This window comes from Stegastes partitus, unplaced genomic scaffold, assembly GCF_000690725.1.
Source record: "Stegastes partitus isolate 25-593 unplaced genomic scaffold, Stegastes_partitus-1.0.2 Scaffold2093, whole genome shotgun sequence".
NCBI classification, from domain to species: domain Eukaryota; kingdom Metazoa; phylum Chordata; class Actinopteri; family Pomacentridae; genus Stegastes; species Stegastes partitus.
Window position 1 is genome coordinate 29,544 of NW_007579824.1, and position 22,557 is coordinate 52,100.

The window sequence follows — 22,557 nt, forward strand, 5'->3', positions numbered from 1 at the left end:
AGAAACCGAGTACATTCTTGTAATTTCTGTCTTCTGGAAGTTTTGAAATTGTATTTAGGCATTTAAAAAATGTGCAGCCACTCTTACTTGTTGTCTAATTATCACTGTTCTATTTTTTTCCCTTCCTTTACTTTGCAGATCGATAGAATATATTTAAATGGTGAAGCATAACAAACACATTACACTTGAGAACAAGTGCCATGGACCACGATCTTCAAAACACAAACAGTGGCGTCCATCCTTTTGGTTTTAACAATACCAAGCTTTTGTGGGAGTAGTGTGGCCAAATGTAATTTCCTTAATTTGTAATTATCCACTTTTGCATAAATGTAAAAAATATACCCTTCATGTTTGGGAAAATTGTGCTTTTCCTGTTTACTGACACCAACTGTTGAGGCTGTGATGGTGCGTTAAAACCCTGTGAGGCACTTTTTCCATGAAAGACAACACCATTCCTTTTCAGGTATGCTTTATTATAAAAATTAAACACTGGGCAAATAATTGACACAATGAAAAGTTTAGCAATATATTCAGTTTGATCAACAAAAATAAAGCCATTTTTATATTTTATTCAGACATTTACACAAAATAATTACTTAGTAATCTTTTCACTCCTGTGTGGTTTTCTTCAGTTTGGTCTTCAGCTCAGACATGAGTGGATTTCCAAATCTGGGAAGACATAAGAAAAATAAAAATCAGAAATTGCCTGAATGAAAGATGCCTCAGTATTTTGTGGTTGCTGCTGTTTTACCCTGGGTGTCTCGGTGGCGTCCATTTAGGTTTGGGTTGTGCCTCAACCTGTTGGAGAGCATCACTCTTCTCCTCTGGCTTTGCTTCAGGTTCCTGCTGATATCGTGATATTTTAATAATGTATATATCTCAATACGAGGAAAATGATAATTAAAGATTATTAACCGTACCTGTGAGAGGGTTTCCTGGCTGTTTTCTTCTCTCACGACCCGCTTTGTCTTTTTTAAGACAGGAAAACCTGCACCAAGCCCTGCAAAGACACAATTTAGAGATAATGAAAAATAACTGCACATGATAAACTCAAGTTGGAAGCTTTTCCGTGTGTCTTAAGTGACCTACCTGGCAGTTTTATTCCGATTCCCAGACCTCCTAACGGCACACCTATAGGGGCTTTGACTGGCACATGTGCAGAGGGAGTGGGCTCCACTGAGGGCATATGAAGCAGGGAGCGGGGATCTTTGGGAGGCCGCACACGAGGGTTTTTCACAGCAATTCGTGACCTTTGCACAGTGAAATCCAGCAGCGGAGCAACCACCTGCGATGACAAAAACAGCTGAATCCATTCCATATGTAGGCTAGAATGACTGTCTGACATTATTCATAATATTATATGAGAAACTATACCTGATCCCGATCTTCAGACTTGGTGAATGGTTCTTCTGCCACCTTTAACTCAGACAGTGATTCTGCTTCCGACCATCCGGGCTGCGGTTCTTCCGGTGAGGGCAACTCGTCTTTTAAATCAAGCTCCATTGAGGAGATTTCCTCCTCTAATGAAGCTTCAGAGTCACTTCCAGACTCAGTGTGTTTGATTTCATCTGGAGAGCCAGAAACTGTCATCTTGGGAGGCTCCGCTTCAAATTTTGTTTCTTCAAGTTGGAAAAAAACGGCTGTTTTCGTCATTGATTCACTGTCTTTCCAGTCAGTCTTCTCTCCTTTGTTTGTCACCTCGATATCAATCTCCTTCTGTGATCTACTTTCTGTTTCAACTGTTTCTTCATCAGTTTTTTCTTGTGATTCATCAGATTCCTGATTTAGATTACTCTCATTTGGTGATGTAGCTCTAGAATCTGGGTAAAATCGTGTCTCCTCTTTTAAGTGAGACGGCACTCCCTCTGCTGTTTCCTCTATCGATGCATCCTTGGATTCAGAGTTTGCCGGCGATGCAGAGAATTCAGAGATGTCTGCTGATTCTGACATACCAACCAACATGTCCTGTATGCCTTGAAGCGAGCCAGCGCTCTCCGATCTCAGTAGCCGAGTTTCGCTGCTTTGAGCGTCCCACTCACTGAGAGACTGGGTTAAAAATCCAGACTCTACAGTTGATGAAGACATTTCTGTGTCGCTTGCTAATTGAGATTCTGCTGGATTTGACTCCACGAGCTGCTCTTCCTCCTTCGCTGATGTTATGTCGCCTTGCTCCTCATTCAATGGCTCTATTTCAGTGTCCATGTGTTGTTCTGGCTCAGGCTCTTCTTCTTGTTCTCTCCCATCAGCGTCCTCTGACATCGCCGTCTCGATCCACAAGTCGAGGATTTCTTCATCAATCACATCTTGGTGTCCGCTGATTGAGTTGCTTGTTTCTTCTGAGTAGCTTCCCTCTGAATCCGTCTCATGTTTTGCTGTTTCCTCTGTTGAGGAATCTTTTGGTTTGAGCTCAGCTGTCTTTGATTCATCAGCTGCTTCGGCTATCATCTCCTCCATACTTATCTCAAGTGCTCTGTCCGGTGATTGATTTCTCGTCTCCAAGTGTTGAGAGAATTCAGATTCTGTGATCAGATCAGTTCTTTTTTCTTTCATTTCTGTGATTAGCTCAGCTGCCGTTCCTGCTTCTAGGTGCATCTCATCTTCAGCTTCCTCCTCCTCTTCCCCGTGACCTTTTTCTTCCACATCTATCCCTGCATCATACATTTCTAAACTACTATCATCAAGTAAATTAGGCTCAATCTCAACTAAGGGTTTCAGGAATTCAAATTCATTTATGTCTTCTAGTAAACTGGGGATCCTGCTGCTGTTTTGCTCTGTATGTGCATCATGTACAGATTCCTGAGAGAAGATCGTCTCTGTCATCTTTTGCAGCTCGGCCTCAAGGAGTTCTGAACTTTCATCAGCAAACCAGATTGCTTCATCTGCTGCTACAGCTCCGTCTCTCGCAGCTTCTTTGGAATCACACACCCCTCCATCTATTCCAAAATCAACCAACAGCTCTTCAGTCACATCTTGAAGCTCTTCTGTCGCTGAATCCGTCTCCTCTGTGAAGCTGATGTGTTTGATCTCCGTCTTCATTGAGCTCTCCAGTAATTTTCCTCCTTCTCCTCCGAATAAGTGTCCTAACTCTTGAATTACTCCTTCAGCAAGCGGTTTCTCCGTTTCTTGTGTCAATCCAGTATCAGTAAGGTGCTGTATTCCAGTGTGCTCCTCCACAGAGAAATTAAAGCTTGTTTCAGGATCTTCGGTTCCTTCTTGTTTCTCTTCCATAGGCTCCGTCGCCTGTGAACAGTCAGCTCCTGTGCTCCGGTTTTGAAGGCTCTCCTGCTCTTCGCCCTCCACCTCTTCTGGTAACTGAGTGGTCTGTGTTTCCTCGTAATCTCCTACTTCCAGGAACCTTTGTGTTGTGTTTTCATCTGGCCCGAGCTCATTGTTGTATCCAGGAACTCCCTCTTGCGTTTCCTCGCATGTTGGAGTATTTAGCTCCTGCGACACAACAACCTGGCCTTCGCTTATCCCTGGGGGAATATTTCCCAGCTCTCCCCTTACTTCCTGTCCCGTCTCGCCTTCGGGTTTTACGGTAACTGGGGTGCTTGTAAATGCTATTTCCATGTCTCTGTTACCCGCTTCACTGGAGAGCCTCTCCTCTTGTGCTTGACCCTTATCATCTAATGAAATGCATGTTATCGCCACATCTGCCTCTCTTGTTTTGGTTTGCACTTCTGTAAACGCCACATCCTCTTCTTCTTCTTCCTCTTCTTCTTCTTCATCTGTCAGATCAGCTGGGTGCTGCCATGTTTCAGTGTTTTGCACAGCTTCTTCCCTGCATGTAACTGTTAGAATGTTCTCTACCTGACTGTCGTCTGTGACCGTTCTGATGATCTCTTCCTGCTCTGGCACTTCATCTGTTGTCTGGTTGACTGCAGCCTCATTGTTAGGCTCTTCCTCGATGGCACCCTGCTCCCTCTCATCCTGCTTCGCTCCCTCGTCCTCACATTCATCACTTTCTCTTTTACCAACAGCAACTAGCTCATCATCCGACACATCTGACACCACTTGAGAGACCATGAGCTGATTTTCATCTTGTTTTGTTTCCTCATCCGACTTATTTTCAGTGACCAGCTGTAACACAACATCACAGACTTCTGCTTCTTCTTCTGTCATGACTGGAGCTGCATCGTCCTTCTGCATCCCTGCCTCTCCTCGGAGCATTTCATCCTCCTCTTCTGGACGTGAATCCATCATTGTGCACAGTTTCACCTCAGTGTCATCTTGTTCATCTTCGTGGTGCATTTCACCTTCTTCTTCCCCTACGTGGATCTTTGTCACTGTTTCTTCTATTTCCTGATGTTCACCTGGTGCTGCTGTACTCACAGTCCCCTCCTCATAACCAGCTCTTCCTCCACTTTCCTCCATATCTGCACCTTCTTCCCCTACTTGGATCTTTGTCACTGTTTCTTCTATTTCCTGATGTTCATCTGGTGCTGCTGTACTCACACTCTCCTCCTCATAACCAGCTCTTCCTCCACTTTTCTCCATGTCTTCACCTTCTTCTTCCCATACGTGGATCTTTGTCACTGTTTCTTCTATTTCCTGATGTTCACCTGGTGTTGCTGTACTCACAGTCTCTTCCTCATCACCACCTGTTCCGTCACTTTTCTCCACGTCTTCACTCACGGCATCATCTCTAAGAATTCGTGACCCAGTTCTCACATGTCGTTCATCATCCTGTGGAGTCTCATCTCGTGCACAACATTTTTCGATCTCCGGTTTTTCTTGTTCTTTGGCTCTTGCATCTTCAGCATCGCCTCTCGTGCCCTCAGCGTCTGAAGATTCTTCCCCCTCGCTGCTTCTACTCGGCCGCGCTTTGTACCGCACGCTTTCTTCATCGGGCTTCAAGTCGATGTCTGTGGTGGGAAGTTCCCAGACAACAACTGGCCGAGATGAGCCAAGCTGAGAGGCTGTCGCAAGAGGCTGTTCCTCATCGGCTCCCCCTCCGCCGGTGTCACGCTCAGCAGGTCCGCAATTAGGAGATTCTCTGTCAACTGCAGATTCCTGGAAGGAGTTTGGGTCATTGTAGACGGTGTTAGCTGGCTGCGGCCTGAAGAATCTGTTCACAGCTCCAGTTAAATAGGTCTGAGAAAGAGATGGAGAGATAGTTGGCAAAAAGCCACAAACGATCCAATCTGCATACATTTTTTTTTCACCTTGTTTTGTTTTTAGCTTTTTTTTTAGTCACTATGCATACAATCTGATGTTGGAAACTCTCAGTGCTGCAGCATACAAGGTTATTTACACAATAGTGTTGTTCCAGCTTTGCAGCTAATTTGGGGAAGGCCCTTTCCTGTTTCAGCACAACAATGCACCCATGCACAAAGAAACATCCATAAATGGTTTTCCGAGTTATAGATGGAAGAACATGAAGGGCCTCCACAAAGTCCCAACTTCAACCCCACCCCTGTGAGAAACAGATTTCTTTTTTCACAGCAAGGGTATCTAGAAACATTAATTATGGCTCCATTTAAACTTGGTTGTAGTCGAAAAGTTTAAATAAAAAACCCATCTTTTTCTAGCCTCAGTAGAAGACATTTTAAAGTGACGAAAAGATGTGAAGAAGAATTCATGAGCTCACTAGAAAAAGACAAACAAGACGATGTGAGGCAGTACTTCTGATGTTATGGTGCATGTAGGTCTGCTGTGGACAGCGCATCGTGTGGAGAAAGGAATTCCTTCAGCTTCATCTCCTTTCCGTTTTTTTAAAAGGATGGACCAGTGTATCCTATATTAAATTAGATAAGAAACAAAGCCCCTTTTCCTTTCTGGAATATTTCGGGAACTCCACCAGCTCGTATCACAGCTGCCACTTACATACTTCCTGTTCATTTCACTCAATAGGGAACCTTCAAAAAAGATGATTCAACTGCAAGCAGGAAGCTTTTTTTTTTTCTTCTACCATCTCAGGGCAACGCAATATACAAACAAAACACTGACCTTGTAAAAGTTCAGCATTCCAAACACATGACATACAGTGGACACGCAGCACCATTAGTTCTGTTCTGCTCCTCTCCTAATTCTTTATTTAGCTGCTAAATGATGCAGCATGTTCACCAGCAAGTTGCAAACTGTGTACAGATACTGGTACCCTGGTTTCAAGCCTCTGAATCAGCATACTGATGCATATCAGTTGAAGAAAGCGGCCTGTCAGTCTAATTATCAATCAAGTGAATGTTTTCTTTTGTGTGTGTGTGTGTGTGTGTGTGTGTGTGTAAAATAGATGCCTGCTGCAACTCAAATGCGGTCCATGAGAGCGATTAGATGGAACCAAAACAGTGAAGTTGCAGATGTGAAACCAAACCAATGAACTGAGAGGCGCTTAAACGCTCAGTCGAGATGAAGGCAACGGCAGAGTTGACTGATTTCTACCTGTGGGTTCATCATCGCAGCAAATCCAACACATTGATTAGATCACCTTTAAGGATAAAATGAGCTTCACTGCAATAACAGCAGCCATTACTGCTGAAAGTTTACTGTCAGTCATTCTGTTGTAAAAAATAGTCCACTGAGGAAATGACTGAGAACCACAACACATTACACCAAACCTCACTAACGCTCTTGTGGCTGCACAAGAGAAACAAAATCAGTCACACATTATGTTACAGGTCAGTTTAAACCTAATTGTCTTTGTGGCAGACTCCAAAGAAGAACTTTAATTCCAAATAAATGCAATAAGCTTATGAGAATCTTCTCAACTCTTCCATCTCAGATCCAGAACTCCTGTTACTCCTGCTTCCAATAGGAATAGTAGAGTAGTACACATATCTAGGAGTTCACTTTGGTAGGAAACTGGATTAATTGAAGGACCAGAGTCGACTCTTTTCCGTCAGTGCATGTTGCACTGCGCTGCAAATGTTTTAGGAGTCTGTGCTGGTCAGAGACAGTTTCTGTGACGTGGTCGGCTGCATGAGGCAAAAACCTGAAGGTTTAATGACCACAAAAGACTCAGTGAACTCATTCGTAGGGCCTGTTTAGTCCTGTTTGTGGATCTGGACGTTCTGCATGCAGCTGTAAAGAAGAGGATGTTAAAACTCCTCTTCTCATGGACAACTTCGCCTACATTCACAAAATATTATGACTCACCAGAGGAGTGACTAAAGGCCCGTCTGAGTGTCACAGGAGGTCCTTCTTTCCTGTAGCCATCCAATCATATCACTATTCCTCTTTCTGCTGATTGTCTATATATATATATATTTTTTTTTAAAAATATTTGAAGTTCTTCTCATTTAACATGTTGGGGGAAAAATCCAACACTAAATGGTGTTTTCTTTGGTTAAAATGAATTTGATGTAGTTTCAAGGAAATTCCCTTGCTGCTTTAAACACATCTAATCAAGCGAAAGTAGTGTCTAAGCTTTGTCTGGCTTTTAAACAAAAATCTGAACTAAAGAGTTCATTTCAGTGAAACATTATTTCAAAATAAAGCTAATAAACAGACAGATCCAAACACCTCCAGTGCAATGCTCTGGTGGGCTCATACTTTTCTTTCTGTAGTGCACATTGTCAATCTTGCACAGCCATCTTTGGCATTTAAGTGCTTAATTGTGATCACGCAACAACAAAAAACGCCCAGTGTGCGTCCAAGTTGCACAAACACACAGGAAAAGAGCGTGGGAGGGGGATGGAGAGGGGTGGAGAGAGGAGCATTCATATAGATCCATACAGTCCACAGTGTACATGAGAGACAAAGGCACCCTGACACACTATGAGAGACATCACGTCCACATTTCATGGCTTCAAAGTTGCACATTCACGCAGTTATTTGATGGTTTGACGCAGCAGCTCACCCAGACGCTCCACAGAGTCCTCTCCACCCTGGTTAAAGGGCTGTCGGGGTCCATGCTCGCTCTCCTTCCTCGTCGCTTCTCTGATCATCTGACCTGATTTCTGCTCTGAATGTGTCCGTGTTGCCAAATCAAACCAGCGTGTCACAACTTTTTTTCTTTCTTTTTTTTTCTCAGAAAACTCGACAGAAAGCAGCGTCCCGGTTTGCCGGCATCAGCTGTGAGTCACCGCGCAGTTGTCTTTTACGCAGCACGTCCGGGGTCCATAATGAGGAAGAGGCTGATTGACTGCATCAGGCCGAACTGCCGCACAGTTTGCGGATGTGAACTGAAGCTGTGTGATCTGTCAGGCCACAAAAATGTGTGAGAGGCTTTTTAAAAGGTTTGCTCACCCACAGCAGAGTCAGTGCTGGTAGGAAACACACGGGACTTTGTTCATGATTGTATTTACCCCAGTCACCCTCACACTCTACAAAAACTATGTTTGACCTCAACTGCAGAAATAAAATAATGAAAACGTTATGAAAACTTTTAACGAAATCATGTTTAACCTAGAGAGAAAAAAGTAAAGAGAATTAACTTTTCCTCTACAATTAAAATAATTGATAAAATACGGCCCTTAGCTGTCTGAAATTGTTCAGGTATGTTTAGTAGGTGTTGGAGGGGAACAAAAATAAAGTTATCAAGTCAATTTCATTAAGTTACTTCAACCTAAATGTAGTTTTTAATCATTCAACTCACAAATTTGAGTCTAAATTATACTAAATATTAAGTTCATGCAATTACTAACATTATTGTGTCAAGTCATCCATCCATCCATTATTGACACACCAGTGAATCCTCACTAGGGTCACGGGGGGCTGGAGTCTATCCCAGCTGACTCAGGGTGAAGGCAGGGGACGCCCTGGACAGGTCACCAGTCTATCACAGGGAGACAGACAACCAAGCACACTCACATTCACACCTACGGACAATTTAGAATCACCAATTAACCTCAACATGTTTTTGGACCGTGTGGGAGGAAGCCGGAGAACCCGGAGAGAACCCACACTGCACGGGGAGAACATGCAAACTCCACACAAAGAGATCCAACGACCTTCTTGCTGTGAGGCAACGGTGCTAACCACTGAGCCACCATGCAGCCCTATGTCAAGTCAACCCATCAAAATAATGTGTATCCAAGTCAGTAAATCAGATTATTTATCTTGCAGTCTGCTTTTAATTAAATATTGGGAATAGGTTCCCTTGAATAACTTTTTAGAATGTACTTGTACATTTAAAACAACCAAAGTGCAACTTTAAATACTGAGGTTGAGACCGTACAGTTGGGATGCACGATGTCCCGGGGACCACATTGGTATCAGCCGATATTAGTGTTTTTTTCTGAAATATCCGTATCGCTCCGATGAACAAATTAAGCCGATGTGAAAAACTGATGATTGACTAACATGAGCGCCTTTGTCTCTACATTTGATATTGCTGCTATTTCACAGATGTTTTTATTTAAATGGGCCTGGACTTGAACACTAAACATGTTAAAATATGTTTAAATTTGTTTTGCTTTGTTACGTAAAAAAGAAGACCATGTGGTCTAATTTGGGCTTCTTTTGAATAGTTTTTAAGTCTCACAGTGCTCACTTATACTCATTTTTCAGTGTGAACAAAAATTGAATATCGACATCAGTAATATCGTTTATCGACGATATCAGAAATCTTAATATCAACCAGAAATTTTAATATTGTGCATCACTTCTCTACAGTATTATTTATTATGTGAATGTACCTTAGTCATTTAAAAACTATAGTTAAAACTGTACAACATTTTATAAAATACAAGCTTACTTGACTGAATTAAACATTAAAGACCCAACATTATCAGCCTCACTCACTTAAATGTTAAGGTTAAGTGACATATACAGTGATTTATACTATAACTAAATCCCTGACTCATTTTTGAAAATAAAATGAAGACCCAAGTTACACACTGAATACCACAAAAACAGTCCAAGAACAATGAACAAACACATTTGTGTTTGCAGAGCCAGGCTCAGACAGGCTGGACATCTGCCTCTACCGGCTGAGGTGAGGATTTAAGGGAGAGGGGCAGATCATTTTTTAATTAGGTCATTTGGTACAATAGATAATATTCTAGTGTCTTGATTGTAATATTTAAATTTGTGAAGTAAAGTTGTGCCAACTGACTGACAAACACTTTGCCTCTGCGTGTTGTTTTAAATGTGACCTATAAATATCCATTGCTTGCCTCGAGGAACGTTATCAGTATTTATAGCTTCCGTCAGATGATAAAATTGCAGATATTTCACATACGCACTGACTAAAAGGAGACTGAAAGCACACTTTGCATGCACCCACCTTTTGTCATTTCCGTGCACCAGCATGAGTCTGTCTTTGGCCAGTAGCCTGATTGATTTGTGCAGTTTTGTTGTGAGTCTAACATCACTGAATCATTTCTGTAACTTTATGACTCTCTTTTATACTTTAGCTGCTGTTACACTTTGGAACTTCACTTGATATCAAAGTCTGTGTCAGTGTTGAGAAATATCCATGCATGCAGGAAAACAATGAATCAAGCTTTTTGTGGCTCTGCAGGGAACTGTGCTAACTAATCTGATGAAGTACTTTATCTGTAGGTGTGAAAAACAAAGGTGTCTGTGGCCATAGAGCTAGACAGAAGTGAGTTTACCAGACCGCTGTAGCCTGTTCCTCATCTCTGCTGCAGGCTCTGAGCCACGAGGGTCTTTAACTACCAGCAGTTTATTACAATGAGCCACAGAGGGGCCGCGATTTGACAAGAAAGAAGAATGTGTCGAATGAAAAAGATAACATTCCTGGTTCATCAATTTGTTTTCTAATTTTCTTAAAAGTGATTTTTACTATGAGTCAGACAATGTGTTAGTGCAAATGATCACTCTTTTCACGTGTCAAGCACACCTTAAGCTTTTTACATGAAGTTGAAAATCTTCAACAGAAGAGCATGACCTCACTTGAAAGTTCTTCAATCTTAGTAAATATTAGTAAAAATACTGTGGTTTTATTGCCTCTACTACATCAAATATAGTCAGAACTGTTGAGTATTTGAGTGCGAGTCCTGCCTGTGCACCTTAATTTCATTGTACATGCGTGTAAAATGACAATAAAGCACCCTGAATAGACTGTCAGTTATCTTGCACATTATTTTAACGGTACACTTATAACTGAGCAGCTGTGTGGACTCTGAGGTTAAAGTATAATTTATGCAATATGTTTGAAAGTTGCTAAAACATAAAAAATGAGCCACCCAAATTTTATATCACGCAAAAAACCTATGCTTTACATCCCGTACGTTTCCACCCGTCATCACTGCACGGATGCAGCACAAGTACTTGCTGTCTAATCAGAGGGGGAAGTTGCAAACTAAAGACCATCTTAATTTCTCAGCTTAACCACACACCACCTCCTCGTCTCAGTGCAGCGAAGTGACGTTTCTGTGGTGAGAGGACAGAATAAAAATACAGAAGTGTGTTTTGAAATGAGAACTTATTTCAGGTTGACCAACAACAGATAACCGTTCGACGCCAAGCAAGAAGAGAGCTGCAGTAACTTTTAGGCAAAAACTCACAGAGGCTTCAACAAAATGATTTAGTTTTTTTTATTTTCAAATGCAGATTCAGAAAAATATCCACAGTAAAATTATTTGTACAAAAATATGTATATATAAAGGATAACTTTCTAAGAATATAAAACGTAACCGTAAAATGTTGGAGGAAAAGCCACATTCGTTGATCATATCGGACACAGTTGGATATCCTAAAAGAAAACAACAACAACAAAAACAAAACAGAACTACACGTTTATATTTACTACAGAGATAAATATTAGATACATTACATGGGATATATGAAATAGAGAAGCACTCTTGCAGGGTGTTCATGCAGAAGATGAAATTTCCTCATTGGGTTCTGGAAGAGAGAACAGAAGGTCAACAATAAGAGCAACACATGAACCAACTTCCTGTTGAGAGAAAGTGAGCCTCGGTGAGAGTGTTTCATGATTTACACTCTGTAATACGTGTAAGGAGGTTAAAAACAAAACATTTAGGTGGCAGGTTAGATGTCATGTTCACTCTCTGTAGCCATAGTCGTACCTGTCCAGGTTCGATAAACAGGAACTCTGAGTGCCGGGTGTGTGATCTCCACGCAGACTCTCAGACGCGCCCTCTCGCTCTCCCTGGGAGCCCTCCTCAAGTTGACCCTGTTGATGTGCAGCGCTCCTGGGTCGTCCTCTCCTTCTTTGTCGCTGTCCTCGTCCAGCTCCGACAGCGTCGACAGCGTCTCCTCCTCCCTTTCAATGTTGTTATTCTCTCCGTCCACTTTTTCGTCAATGTACTCTATTCCTTCGGCGTCGGGGTCTGTGACTGCTGCTTTCGTTTCTGTGAAGCAACAAAGTTACTACAGAACCAATATTCAGACTGTTTTGAATTCAGAAACAACACTGAAAACTTGGAAATCATTTTAGAGTTCCCTTGCTGCCTTAAGAAGGTGACTTCTCTGCATTTATCTTGACTAGTTTGTTCAGTTTTTAGGTTGCAAAATTAAATTCCCACAAAACAAGTTCAATAATCTTAAGATATTACGTTTCTGTTTTTATTTATTTATTTTTTTAATCTTTTGCTTTTGTCTGACATCTTCTGCAAAGAGTTTTTTCTTCAGTTAACGTGAAAATCTTGCAGCTTGTTAGATTGCTCTCAGTGATTTAGATATAGGGGTAAAAATAAATAAATTAAAAAACGCTCTAGCTCATTTGTAGTTTTTAAAGCATTCACAGTTGCCTTGGATGAAGCTGAGTGAAGCATAACCCACCAAAAACCACTAGCAGGGCTGCCTTACTGCACGATCCAAAGCCTCTGCAAAGCTTGAAAATGTCAGTGTGGTTGGTTGCAAGGCCAGAGATTGTTGGAAGTGGATTTTAGAAACAGGAACACGCAAATAGTGGAAGGAGAGGATAAAGTGGCCTGAAGAGGCCAATGGCTGACTTACACCTAAAGTCTACATCCAGTGAGTCAGACTGACGTTAATATAGAAAGAAAACAACCATGACTACATTTAACAAACATGAACGACATTCAGAAAGTTAACTGCAAACAAGAAGAGTCTCTGAGAGTTTTAATTCTAACAATGCATCCTGACTAACATGCTAGTTGTGCTATATTATATTATTATTATATTAGCTTAAATTAAAGGGTCCTTCGTTGAGCTCCTGGTTTTAAGTCAAAAGTACCCAAGTTAGAAGATTCATGAATTTGTTGTTCTGAAACTATACAGTGTTAACGGACTAACTTTGCTGAAGCCTAATGATAGAAGCGTCACCTAAGGGTCAAAAAGGTCAACTAGAGATGATCTGTTTACACCCCTAAAACATTTTTGTCTTTGGAAAGACGACCTCAGGTTTCTTACATGGTGTGGACACGCTGCCATAAGGTTTGAACTATTTACAACAAGCCAATAGGAAAAGAGTTTGTTCACTATAAATGATTTTACAATCTGCTTCTTTTTTGGGTCTTTTCTGTTGTAATGATGTACTTTTATTCCACATATTGTTCACAATAATACTTTTACGGACAACCCAGCAGTATGTTTGTAATCTTTTTGAAGGGTAGAATCTGGGAATAAAATGTGAAAAAAGAAGTGTTTCATCCATGAGGACAAACGACTTCTCTATCATCTGTAAATGATATTTTAGATCTACAGCTAAAAATCAGGCTGGCAATTTTAAGCAGATTGTTGGAGGAAAAGAAACTGAATTACACAATTCCACTTTGAAAAATGGAAAGAGAATGATTTAGCCTTGCATAAGACAAATTTATAAAAGGATGAGAAAAATCAACACACAGCAGATGTGTAAGTATTCAGATGTTTGGTCTCTAATATGTTCAGTTTTTTAAAAAAGCTGCAACTACGTCATATAAGACATCTGTTTATATTAGAACCCTACTGATCATTCATTCCTCTTTTTGTTTCTTTTCAAAAGCCAATGAAAGAAACATTCAGCCTGAGCCTGATGTGTTTAGAAGATATCCATGTAAGGCTCTCCTGAACTCTCTCTATAAAAGACTAATGTATACACAGTGTATGTTACTGACACGTACTTATTGCGTGTCCGTTCTTGCGTCTCTCCGGCTGTTTGCTGGTGGGACTCGGCAGACCCGTTGACCTCTCCAGGGCGCACACGCTTTTCAGCTCTCTCTGTCCGTCGTCTCCGATCTCCTCGGTCTCACTGGACACCAGCGGTGAGAGCGTCGCCCCTCCTGCTGCCCACAGTAGTTTGACCTTCGGGTGACCTCCCTTCAGCAGGAGAGAGAACACGCCGACGCCTTCGCTGCTCCAACACACCGAGATGGAGGGAGGGATGGAGGGGGCAGCTGGTGAAGAGGAAAATGGGCAGAAAGCGAATGAATAAAAAGATGCGACACAAACAAGCGGATAGTTGAGGCGCGTGTAAGGATTCGTACCGATGTCACCATTTCTCCAGTGTCTGACAATAGGTTCTTGTAGGGAACAGTGCTCCACTCTGCAAATAATCCCTCCTCTTCTGTCCTTTTTCTCCTGGTTGGTTGCCCTCCTCTTCAGAGTGGCCGTCGCCCTGTAGAGTCTGGTTTGAGTCTGGATAGGACCCCACATCTCTCCTCCCTCTATCACCTCCTCCTCTCTGTCATCCTGCTCTCCCTCTCTGAGCTTCAGCCAAGTGACGGATATGTTCGGAGGGTAGAAATCCATGATCTCACATCCCAGAGTCGAAATCTGATCCGAGGAGCAAGTGGAGCTGACGATGTCGGACACAGACGGCCTCTTGATGAAGCCTGTTTGGGATAAAATGAAGAAATATTGTATCACTTTCCAACACACAACCTTAAACAAAATGCTGAGTTTATCTCTAATTCTTACCTCTGGTCTCTCGGAACACCGGCTGCTTCAGGGCTATGTGGTGAACGCTGACCCACACTTTAGCTGCTCCTCTTTCCAGTTCACTTCGGGGAAGCTTGCACTGGCTGAAGGCTGAAAAGTATCCCTCAGAGTTTGGACGAGGGGAGGACGAGGCCTGGGACGCCACGGGGCTGAGCTCGCCGCCCTGACAGAACCAGCGGAAGGTGATGACATCTGGATGGAAATGTGTCGCTCGGACTGTCATGCTGATGACATCTGGAAGGGTAGAAGTTGCAGGGATGTAGCCTCCCCCGGTAAATGATGTTTCAAATATATAATATAAGAATAACCTGTTTGCTTTACCTGAGTCACTCTGCGTCTCTGCCAGCTGTATTTCTGACACCTCTGGAGGAGCTGAGAGAACAGACAGAACACACTGTTTCAGGAATCAGAAAAAACTAAAACTAAATAATAGTAAAAAAAAAAACAACCTTTCCTTACAGAGAATAGTAAACTTCTCCGACACCCTCTCCTCCACGATCTTGTCCTTGCCCATGTAGGACACCTGACACTTGAACACGGCGCCCTTGTGAATGGAAATCTGGGGGATGAAGGTGAGCGAGGAGATCAGCTGCTGGATGCCGTTGCCAGACGAGTGCAGCGGCCCCTGAGTGTGCAGCTTGTAGTATCCCAGCTCGCCTCTGGAGGCCAGGAGAGGACCTTTCTCTGATGCTGGGGAGGTGAGAGTTAGACCGTAGGGGAGATGGATGGTGGTTAGGGGGCTGTAGAGGCAGTTAAAGTTAGCTTTGGAGGTTCCTATGCGTGTAAGGTTGTCAATTGTTAGCAGAAGAGACGACATGGTACGTTTTAGGAGGAGTCGCAATACAAATGACATTTTGTTGTGTGCCATCATTCACTTTAAACACATTTTATTTCTAATTTCTTCTGCTTATAAAGCTTATAAAACACCCAGTTTGCCCTTTTACTTCTTCTTAAGAAGCTTTAAAGGAACATTTCAACAGAACAGATCAAATAACAAAAAAAAAAAAAAAAGTATATCAAACAAGAGCTTGGGCCTTGAAAGGTTAAGGAAAATGTTAAACACCAAGATTCTCTCTCCAAATTCAGACTGATGCATTTGGTAACTTTGCAAACTGACCTGTGTTACAATTAAAAACATGTTTTGGAACAGTATTTGTGGCTTAAGAGGTGACCAAAATAGTATTCTATAAGCTCTCCTACCTGTGATTGAGGTGTCAGAGATGGGGTTGTCATTGAGGAACCACACAGTCTGGACTCGGTCCACCCTCCTGCCCTCGATGCTCAGCGACACTCGGCCCTTTTGACCTACGATCACCCGAGGAGGGAGGATGATCCCCGACACGTTGAGGGACTTCTGTTTCTCTGAGAGTTAATGAGAGAAAATGAGGGCAGAGGTGGCGGAAATTTCACAATAAATCCAAGTCTATTTTGAACACAGTGTAAGTTGCTCAGTTACTTTCATGTGGTAGTTGGTGGAAATGTAATACTGCAGTTGTTGTGGATTCAAGCTTTCATTTGTACTATGATACCTTTCAAGTGAAGCCATGCATCTCTACACAAATATGTTTTTATCGTCTGTGGTTTTCCTGTACAACATGTTCATCTGGATGCAACCGAAATCTGATGCAAAGTGTGTGAATAAAACCACCTCAGACTCCTGACACGTACTCAGTAAGTGGTTAATTAACATGAATTTAGCTTAACACAACATGGAAACACACCCACACAGGGCGTTAAACGAAGGAAACAAAAGGAGCTATGAAAGTGTGAGGTGTGGAGCCTCACGGTGTAACATAAATTTCATTCAGATCTATTATTTTCAGTAGTCGTCTCATTGATGAGCAGTGCACTGATATTTGGCATTATGTAAACATCTTAAAGTTTCACTACTAACGTCTTCATGCACTAAAGCAATACAATCACTGTGTAAGTAAGGGATCTCAAGATGATACAATTTCCCAAACAAATGATTTTATTTTGGTTTTTCTGTCATTTTTGTACTTTGTGTGAAAAATGTGTTTATTTCTCTCGAGGCGTCCTTAAAGCCTTGAAATAAGAGGAAGAGTCACAAGTTCATAACCGCGGGATGAAAGTCACAAATAGACCTGTGACAATATGACACCACTGCATTCACTGCATAACAGGTTCTGAATTACCATCTCTTCTCCTCCAAGAAAAGCCGAAGCACAGCAAGAACACCAGCACTATCGAAATGCACATCATAGCCACAGAAGCTTTGGCTGATTTGGTCAACACTGGAGCCTCATCTTACAGGAAACAGAGAGAGGAAAAAAATGTAAAGCATTAAGGAAGAAGTTGTAGTTGTGATAGAGCAGCAATAAAAAGATGTAAACAAACATGTCATTTCCTCCAACAGGGAGTGTGTGATGACATTTAAGGTTGTCACGCAGCCACCAGACTTGTTTTTCTCAGGTTTTGCCAAATCTTATTTAAGGGCCTTATCTTTCCAAAAAATCACCAGGGAGTCATTTTTTTTGTTATTTTGTGGGCTAGACTCTCAAATTACAATCCTACCTTGAGGATCCAGTTTGTCCAGGTACGCTGAGCCCCGGACGGGATGCAGCGCCCCAGGTTGGTTTACCGCGCACTCCACCTTCCCTCCTCGGCCTCTCTGCTCGGGGCTCAGAGTGTAGTAACGTCTGGTTCTGTAGGTTCCATCTGGGTTCTGCTCTGGGACAGGAGGCTCGGGGAGTGAGGTGCCATTTTGAAGCCATGACACAGACACTTCTTCCGGGTAGAAACTCTCCACGTCACAGTAAAGAGTGAGGGGGATGTCTTTGGAGCTTGGCGCCACGACAGACAGTCGAACAGATGAGAGATCTGAGGACAGACGTTCAACCTTGTGGTTAATCCTTCAATGACAGATGTGGGTCTTATAAATAAACAAGAATGTGATGAGTCACCGAGGTGACATTTTGAATGCACAATAGTGACAGAATGCATCTTTGTGTTGCTCACAGGTGATGTTGAGTTGGAAATCCAGCTCCTGATCGCTGCCACTGTGTGACACCATGCAGCCAAAGGTCGCATTCTGGTCCTCACGCGAAGGGTAGAAGGTCAGGTTGTCCACAGCCGCGTAATAGCCATCTGGAGCAATTTCTCCTTCCACCTGGTAGGGAGGCTGAATCACTCGTCCGTCTCTGGTCCAGGAGAAAGAGACAGGAGGAGGGTAGAAACCATGTGCTTGGCACTGCAGCTGGCTCTCTGTTTCTAACACCACCCACTGCTGAGGCACAGAGAGAGTCGGGGAGGCTGAAGAGAAAGTAAGGGGGGAAAAGATTTCAGCTTTGTACTTTGCTTAAGGTTCAAATTAAGGCGCAACTCAAAGGACTGAACAGAGACGTACCGAGGATACTGAATGTAACGTTGCTGGAGTGCAGGAGTTTGGAGTCGTAGCTGACCGTGCATTCATACACTCCCTGGAGGTTAAGACTGGCCTTAAGGACGCTCAGTGAAAAGTCCCCATTGATGAAACCAGTGGTGTCCCAGCTGAAACCCTCCTTTATCTGCGTTGCTGCTTTTCCAAATGAGGCGATATCAGAGCCGTTGCTTGTCCAGCTGACAGCAATTAGAGACTCGTCTATTTTGCCCCCTTTAACAGGAACAGGGAGCGTCGCATTGCAGGGGAGGGTCGCGTTTGTGTTTGGGCTGGACTGGACTTCACTTGTAGACACTATAAGCAGAAAGAGGAAGTTTAGATGGAGAGAAAATAAAGAGCCTTCAATGAACAGCTGTCATTAATTCTCCTTAGTGCGACACAGGAGTGTCTCTATGAGACGACATTTAAATCCAGCTTTAACTGAAAATTCATCCCTCAAAACAAAATACAATAAAACAAATGGTTGCATTAAACTGCTTTAACCTAAAACCCACCTGTTGGTTTGACAGGTGTGTTGTCTTTAAAAAGAAATCACCAAAGTGCCACCATTTATTGACCAGAAAGTGTGAAACCAGAAAGAATCAGCAGATTACAAACCGTTTTGATGGTTAAACTATTCATCTGCTGCGTGTTCCTCCATCAGGAAGCTCGTATAAACTGTATATTGCCATAAAAAAATGAGCCCACAGTGAAGACAAAAGTGACAGAAGCAAAAAACGCAGAGGAACTGGACGACTTCAGAGGCTTTTGAGGGGTCCTGAGTTGCGTCAAGTCAACATGTATTTAGTCATCTGTAACTTCAATTGTGTAACAACTGTGATGAAATTTCTTCTTTGAAAAGAAGAAATAACACAAACTTCCTCTTTAAAGGGAAACTGTGCTATACAGCTGGTCGTTTTTGATACTAAGTAAAATCAAATTAAATTCTAACAAATTAAGTTTACTTAAATAATAGGAAACTGTTTACATCTGGAAAATTAGGTTAAAGAAATAAATCACATCAACTTATGTGAAATAATTTTGTGTTAGTTGAATGTGCATCTTAAAAATGTAGATAAATGCAAACTGCTACAGCTCTACAACTGATTCACATGAACTTAATAAATCAACTCAGAAAACGCTTTTGGTTTGGTTTTTTACAGTTAGAAGTACTTGTACGCTCTATTGACATTATGTGTTGCATAGCTACAGGAACACTGTGATGCTTTAATCTTTGAACAACAACCCTGAACAAGAATCCATCCATCATCTATACATCGCTTAATCCTCACTAGGGTCAAGGGGACTGGATTCTATCCCAGCTGATTCAGGGTGAAGGCAGGGGACACCCTGGACAGGTCACCAGTCTATCACAGGGCTACACTTAGAGACAGACAACCAAGCACACTCACATTCACACATACAGACAATTTAGAATCACCAATTAACCTCAACATGTTTTTGGACCTTGTGGGAGGAAGCCAGAGAACCCAGAGAGAACCCACGCTGCACGGGGAGAACATGCAGACTCCACGCAGAACGAAACCGGTGACCTTCTTGCTGCGAGACAACAGTGCTAACCACCAACAAGAATGCTAACTGAAGTCATTATTTGCTGCAGGAGTTGTGCCCGCTTGGTAGTTAAACCTTAACACTGTCTTCAGCCACACAAACCTTGGAAACCACATGATACGTCTGCAGTAATCAAAGTCTTAACAAAAAAATGATCCCAACACAACTACATTCATGATTTGAGCTTAAACATCAACGATCAAATGTCCATGTTTAGAAAAATTAGGGACAAATTATGAAATGACACAAGTACGCAGCAAAAATAACAGAAAACTCAGAATAAACAACTATGATTAAAAATTAAATCCAGCTAAATGGACTATTTAATCTAGGTCAGGACTACTGATGGACACTGAGTGACCAGTGCAAATTTTTAAATACCGGAGGATTGATATGATAAGTATGAATGTTGGCGTTAGTGGCAGAAGAAGTACTTTCACGGTTTTCTTCACTAACGTATTAATACCACAGTAAAAACAATGTCAGTCCTGCATTTGTTTCTACTCAACATTGAAGCGTGAAAGAGGTTTTATCAGCACAATGTGCTGACATTTACCCAATATCTGTTCAAGGTGAAGCTTTTAATTGTGACATAATGTTGGACAGTTTAATGAAACACACTGCAGAATATTTTATTTGTGAGTGAATTCTTTGACGCTGTCCACAGAGCTCTGAACATCACATCAAAACAACACTAGTGTCTGCATAAATCTTAATTCTTGTAGAGTACATATGAGAAAATAAAGCAGTCTTTATTCTGTTCTTAACTTGTTTGGTTTTTCTCTTTAAAAAACAAACATAAACATCACAAAGTACCGAAAAGAATACCATTAGAGTACCACACTGATAAGCAGTATCAGTAAAAGTAGCAGGACTGTTAAAATCTTAACGATACTTGTACCTAATCAGCACACTGTTGGCAATTACAGACACTGCTCAGCCAGTTACAAAATCTCCCCTTAAGTCTTTCTTAAGTCTTCGATTAATTTAATCCTATTATTATTCCATTATAATATCACAAGATCAAAGTAAAACCATGAAAGCAAATATCATCTATCCAGTTTGTTTATTGAACCTGACACACGTCATAAGTCTGAATGAGCAGTGACAAGAAAATGAGAATAAGAGGGGTTTGAGTTTCGTGAAATCCACTTTGTATTCTTTCTTTTCATCCCTAAAAGTAAATCAGTAATCTCAGCATGCGTCAATAAATCAGTGTAAATATAAAGCCCTTCAAACAGCTCTGACTATCCAATCAGCTTAATTAGTAACTAGTACAATAAATACTTGTTGGCAGATATAGTTTGAGTGGAAAACTTTCTTAAGCGCAGAGTTATTATGTTGCACCTCTTGCCAAGTGTGACAGATGAGTTTATAATAGCCGGCTAACAGGAAGGAGAAGAATGAAGGTCAGAAAACATGACTAATGCTTGTGACACATTTATTTTTGACTGAATTAGTCCAAACCACTTAGCCGCAAACAGCCCACGGATCCACTAAAGTCGCAGCTGTTTTTGACACGGCGTTTCAAATACATGATTTAAAACGCCAGATCAGAGCATTTTTAAATTAAACGTCTCATAATTAGAAAGTACTTTGCACTGCTTGTAACAATGCCACCATCTGATCATGTAGCGCACAGACAAGAATGTTATCTTGTATTTAAACAGTGAGTTCACTTTTTGCACTCCTTTGGTCATAGATTTTGTGAGCACGTTTAGTCCACAGGGTGCGCCTTTAGCTTTATGTTGCAGCATTTTGTGCCATTTGTCGGTGTATGTATTGTAATACTTTTAAAAGTTCAACTGAGAGACATTTTATGTAATAACTGGACAACAACTTTGCACATCAGAAATCACAGCACTCCTTTCACGGATGCAAACATCATAAAAATCCAATTCAGCAGGCCTGTTCTTTGATTTGTAGCATCGATCACAACAGCGAATACGACTACAGATTAAGCTACATCAATATGAACAGTAAAGAAAAGTGTGGTTGCCCAGTCTGTTGTTGTCCACACAAAATAAAGCTCCACTGCATGTTGACACTAATATGTAATAATACGATTAGCAGGTACCAGCAGCACTTTTACGCTTACTTTAACTCCCGCCCAGTAAACCACGCTTATATCCGCACAAACTAATGATTTTATTTTGGGATCCCTGTTACAAATTCATCTCAAATATCAATACTGCTCATTTCACCTGATCAGCTCAAGCCTACAAACCTCGGTGCAGCCTGCGTAACACAACACAATACTCACCATGCTTTATGAGTGCCAGGAGGACGACATGGACGAGGACTTTACACTGCATGGCCAGGTTCGCCTTGAGACCGACTTGTTATCATCAGGTCCTTTTGCCCTCCTTTATAGAGCCATGAGGTGACAGTGGGCGGGATTGGCCCTGCCAGTTGGGAAATAAGAAATATGGTTCCTGGGCCTCACAGAAGTGAAAGGAGGCCCTTGATATGTGAACGTCCTCCTAAATAATCGAGCTCTGAGGAGTTACAGAGCGAGAAAGGCAGAAAGAACAAGAAGGGAGATGTGCAGCGACGAACAAGTGGGGAGACCGGTCACTTAAAATTCAGACGGGCCTCTGGCCAAGGTTTTGGGGCTACTTTACATTGGTGCAGTGTTGCCATGAACAAACGGAGAGAGTAATCCCACTGAGCTTATGTGGGCAAACACTCAGGCGAGACTACAACTCTTTTCTATCTGGGGAAAAGTTAGTGTGGTGTTACATTTTGGAGAAAAAGGAGGCTCTTTTTGCCTTCTCTCTCTCTCTCTCTCTCTCTCTTCAGTCAGCTGCTGCTATGATCGGTCTCTGTGATAGTTAATGTTTAGCCAT

General features: G+C 41.9%; 1 protein-coding gene across 1 annotated transcript; it reads right to left on the reverse strand.

Annotated features, from left to right (window-relative positions):
• Window positions 1-452: 452 nt before the first annotated feature.
• On the reverse strand, window positions 453-22,029 carry LOC103373892 (microtubule-associated protein futsch). Its single transcript, XM_008303898.1, has 18 exons — window positions 21,972-22,029; window positions 18,125-18,451; window positions 17,737-18,030; window positions 17,293-17,598; window positions 16,914-17,024; window positions 15,958-16,119; window positions 15,217-15,447; window positions 15,079-15,129; window positions 14,737-14,991; window positions 14,304-14,651; window positions 13,941-14,213; window positions 11,940-12,224; window positions 7,799-7,884; window positions 1,375-5,094; window positions 1,090-1,285; window positions 921-1,000; window positions 752-846; window positions 453-669 (listed from the first exon to the last, which is right to left on the reverse strand). Exons 1-18 carry the CDS (start codon window positions 22,021-22,023, stop codon window positions 609-611), a joined length of 6,933 nt encoding a protein of 2,310 aa, XP_008302120.1. The 5' UTR covers window positions 22,024-22,029; the 3' UTR covers window positions 453-608.
• Window positions 22,030-22,557: the final 528 nt, after the last annotated feature.

Coding starts and splice junctions, on each gene's coding strand:
- LOC103373892 (XM_008303898.1), bottom strand. CDS start 22,023: ATGCAGTGTAAAGTCCTCGTCCATGTCGTCCTCCTGGCACTCATAAAG. Junction 15,130..15,216: donor GGAGAAGTTTACTATTCTCT/GTAAGGAAAGGT, acceptor CTGTTCTCTCAG/CTCCTCCAGAGGTGTCAGAA. Junction 1,286..1,374: donor AGTCTGAAGATCGGGATCAG/GTATAGTTTCTC, acceptor TTGTCATCGCAG/GTGGTTGCTCCGCTGCTGGA.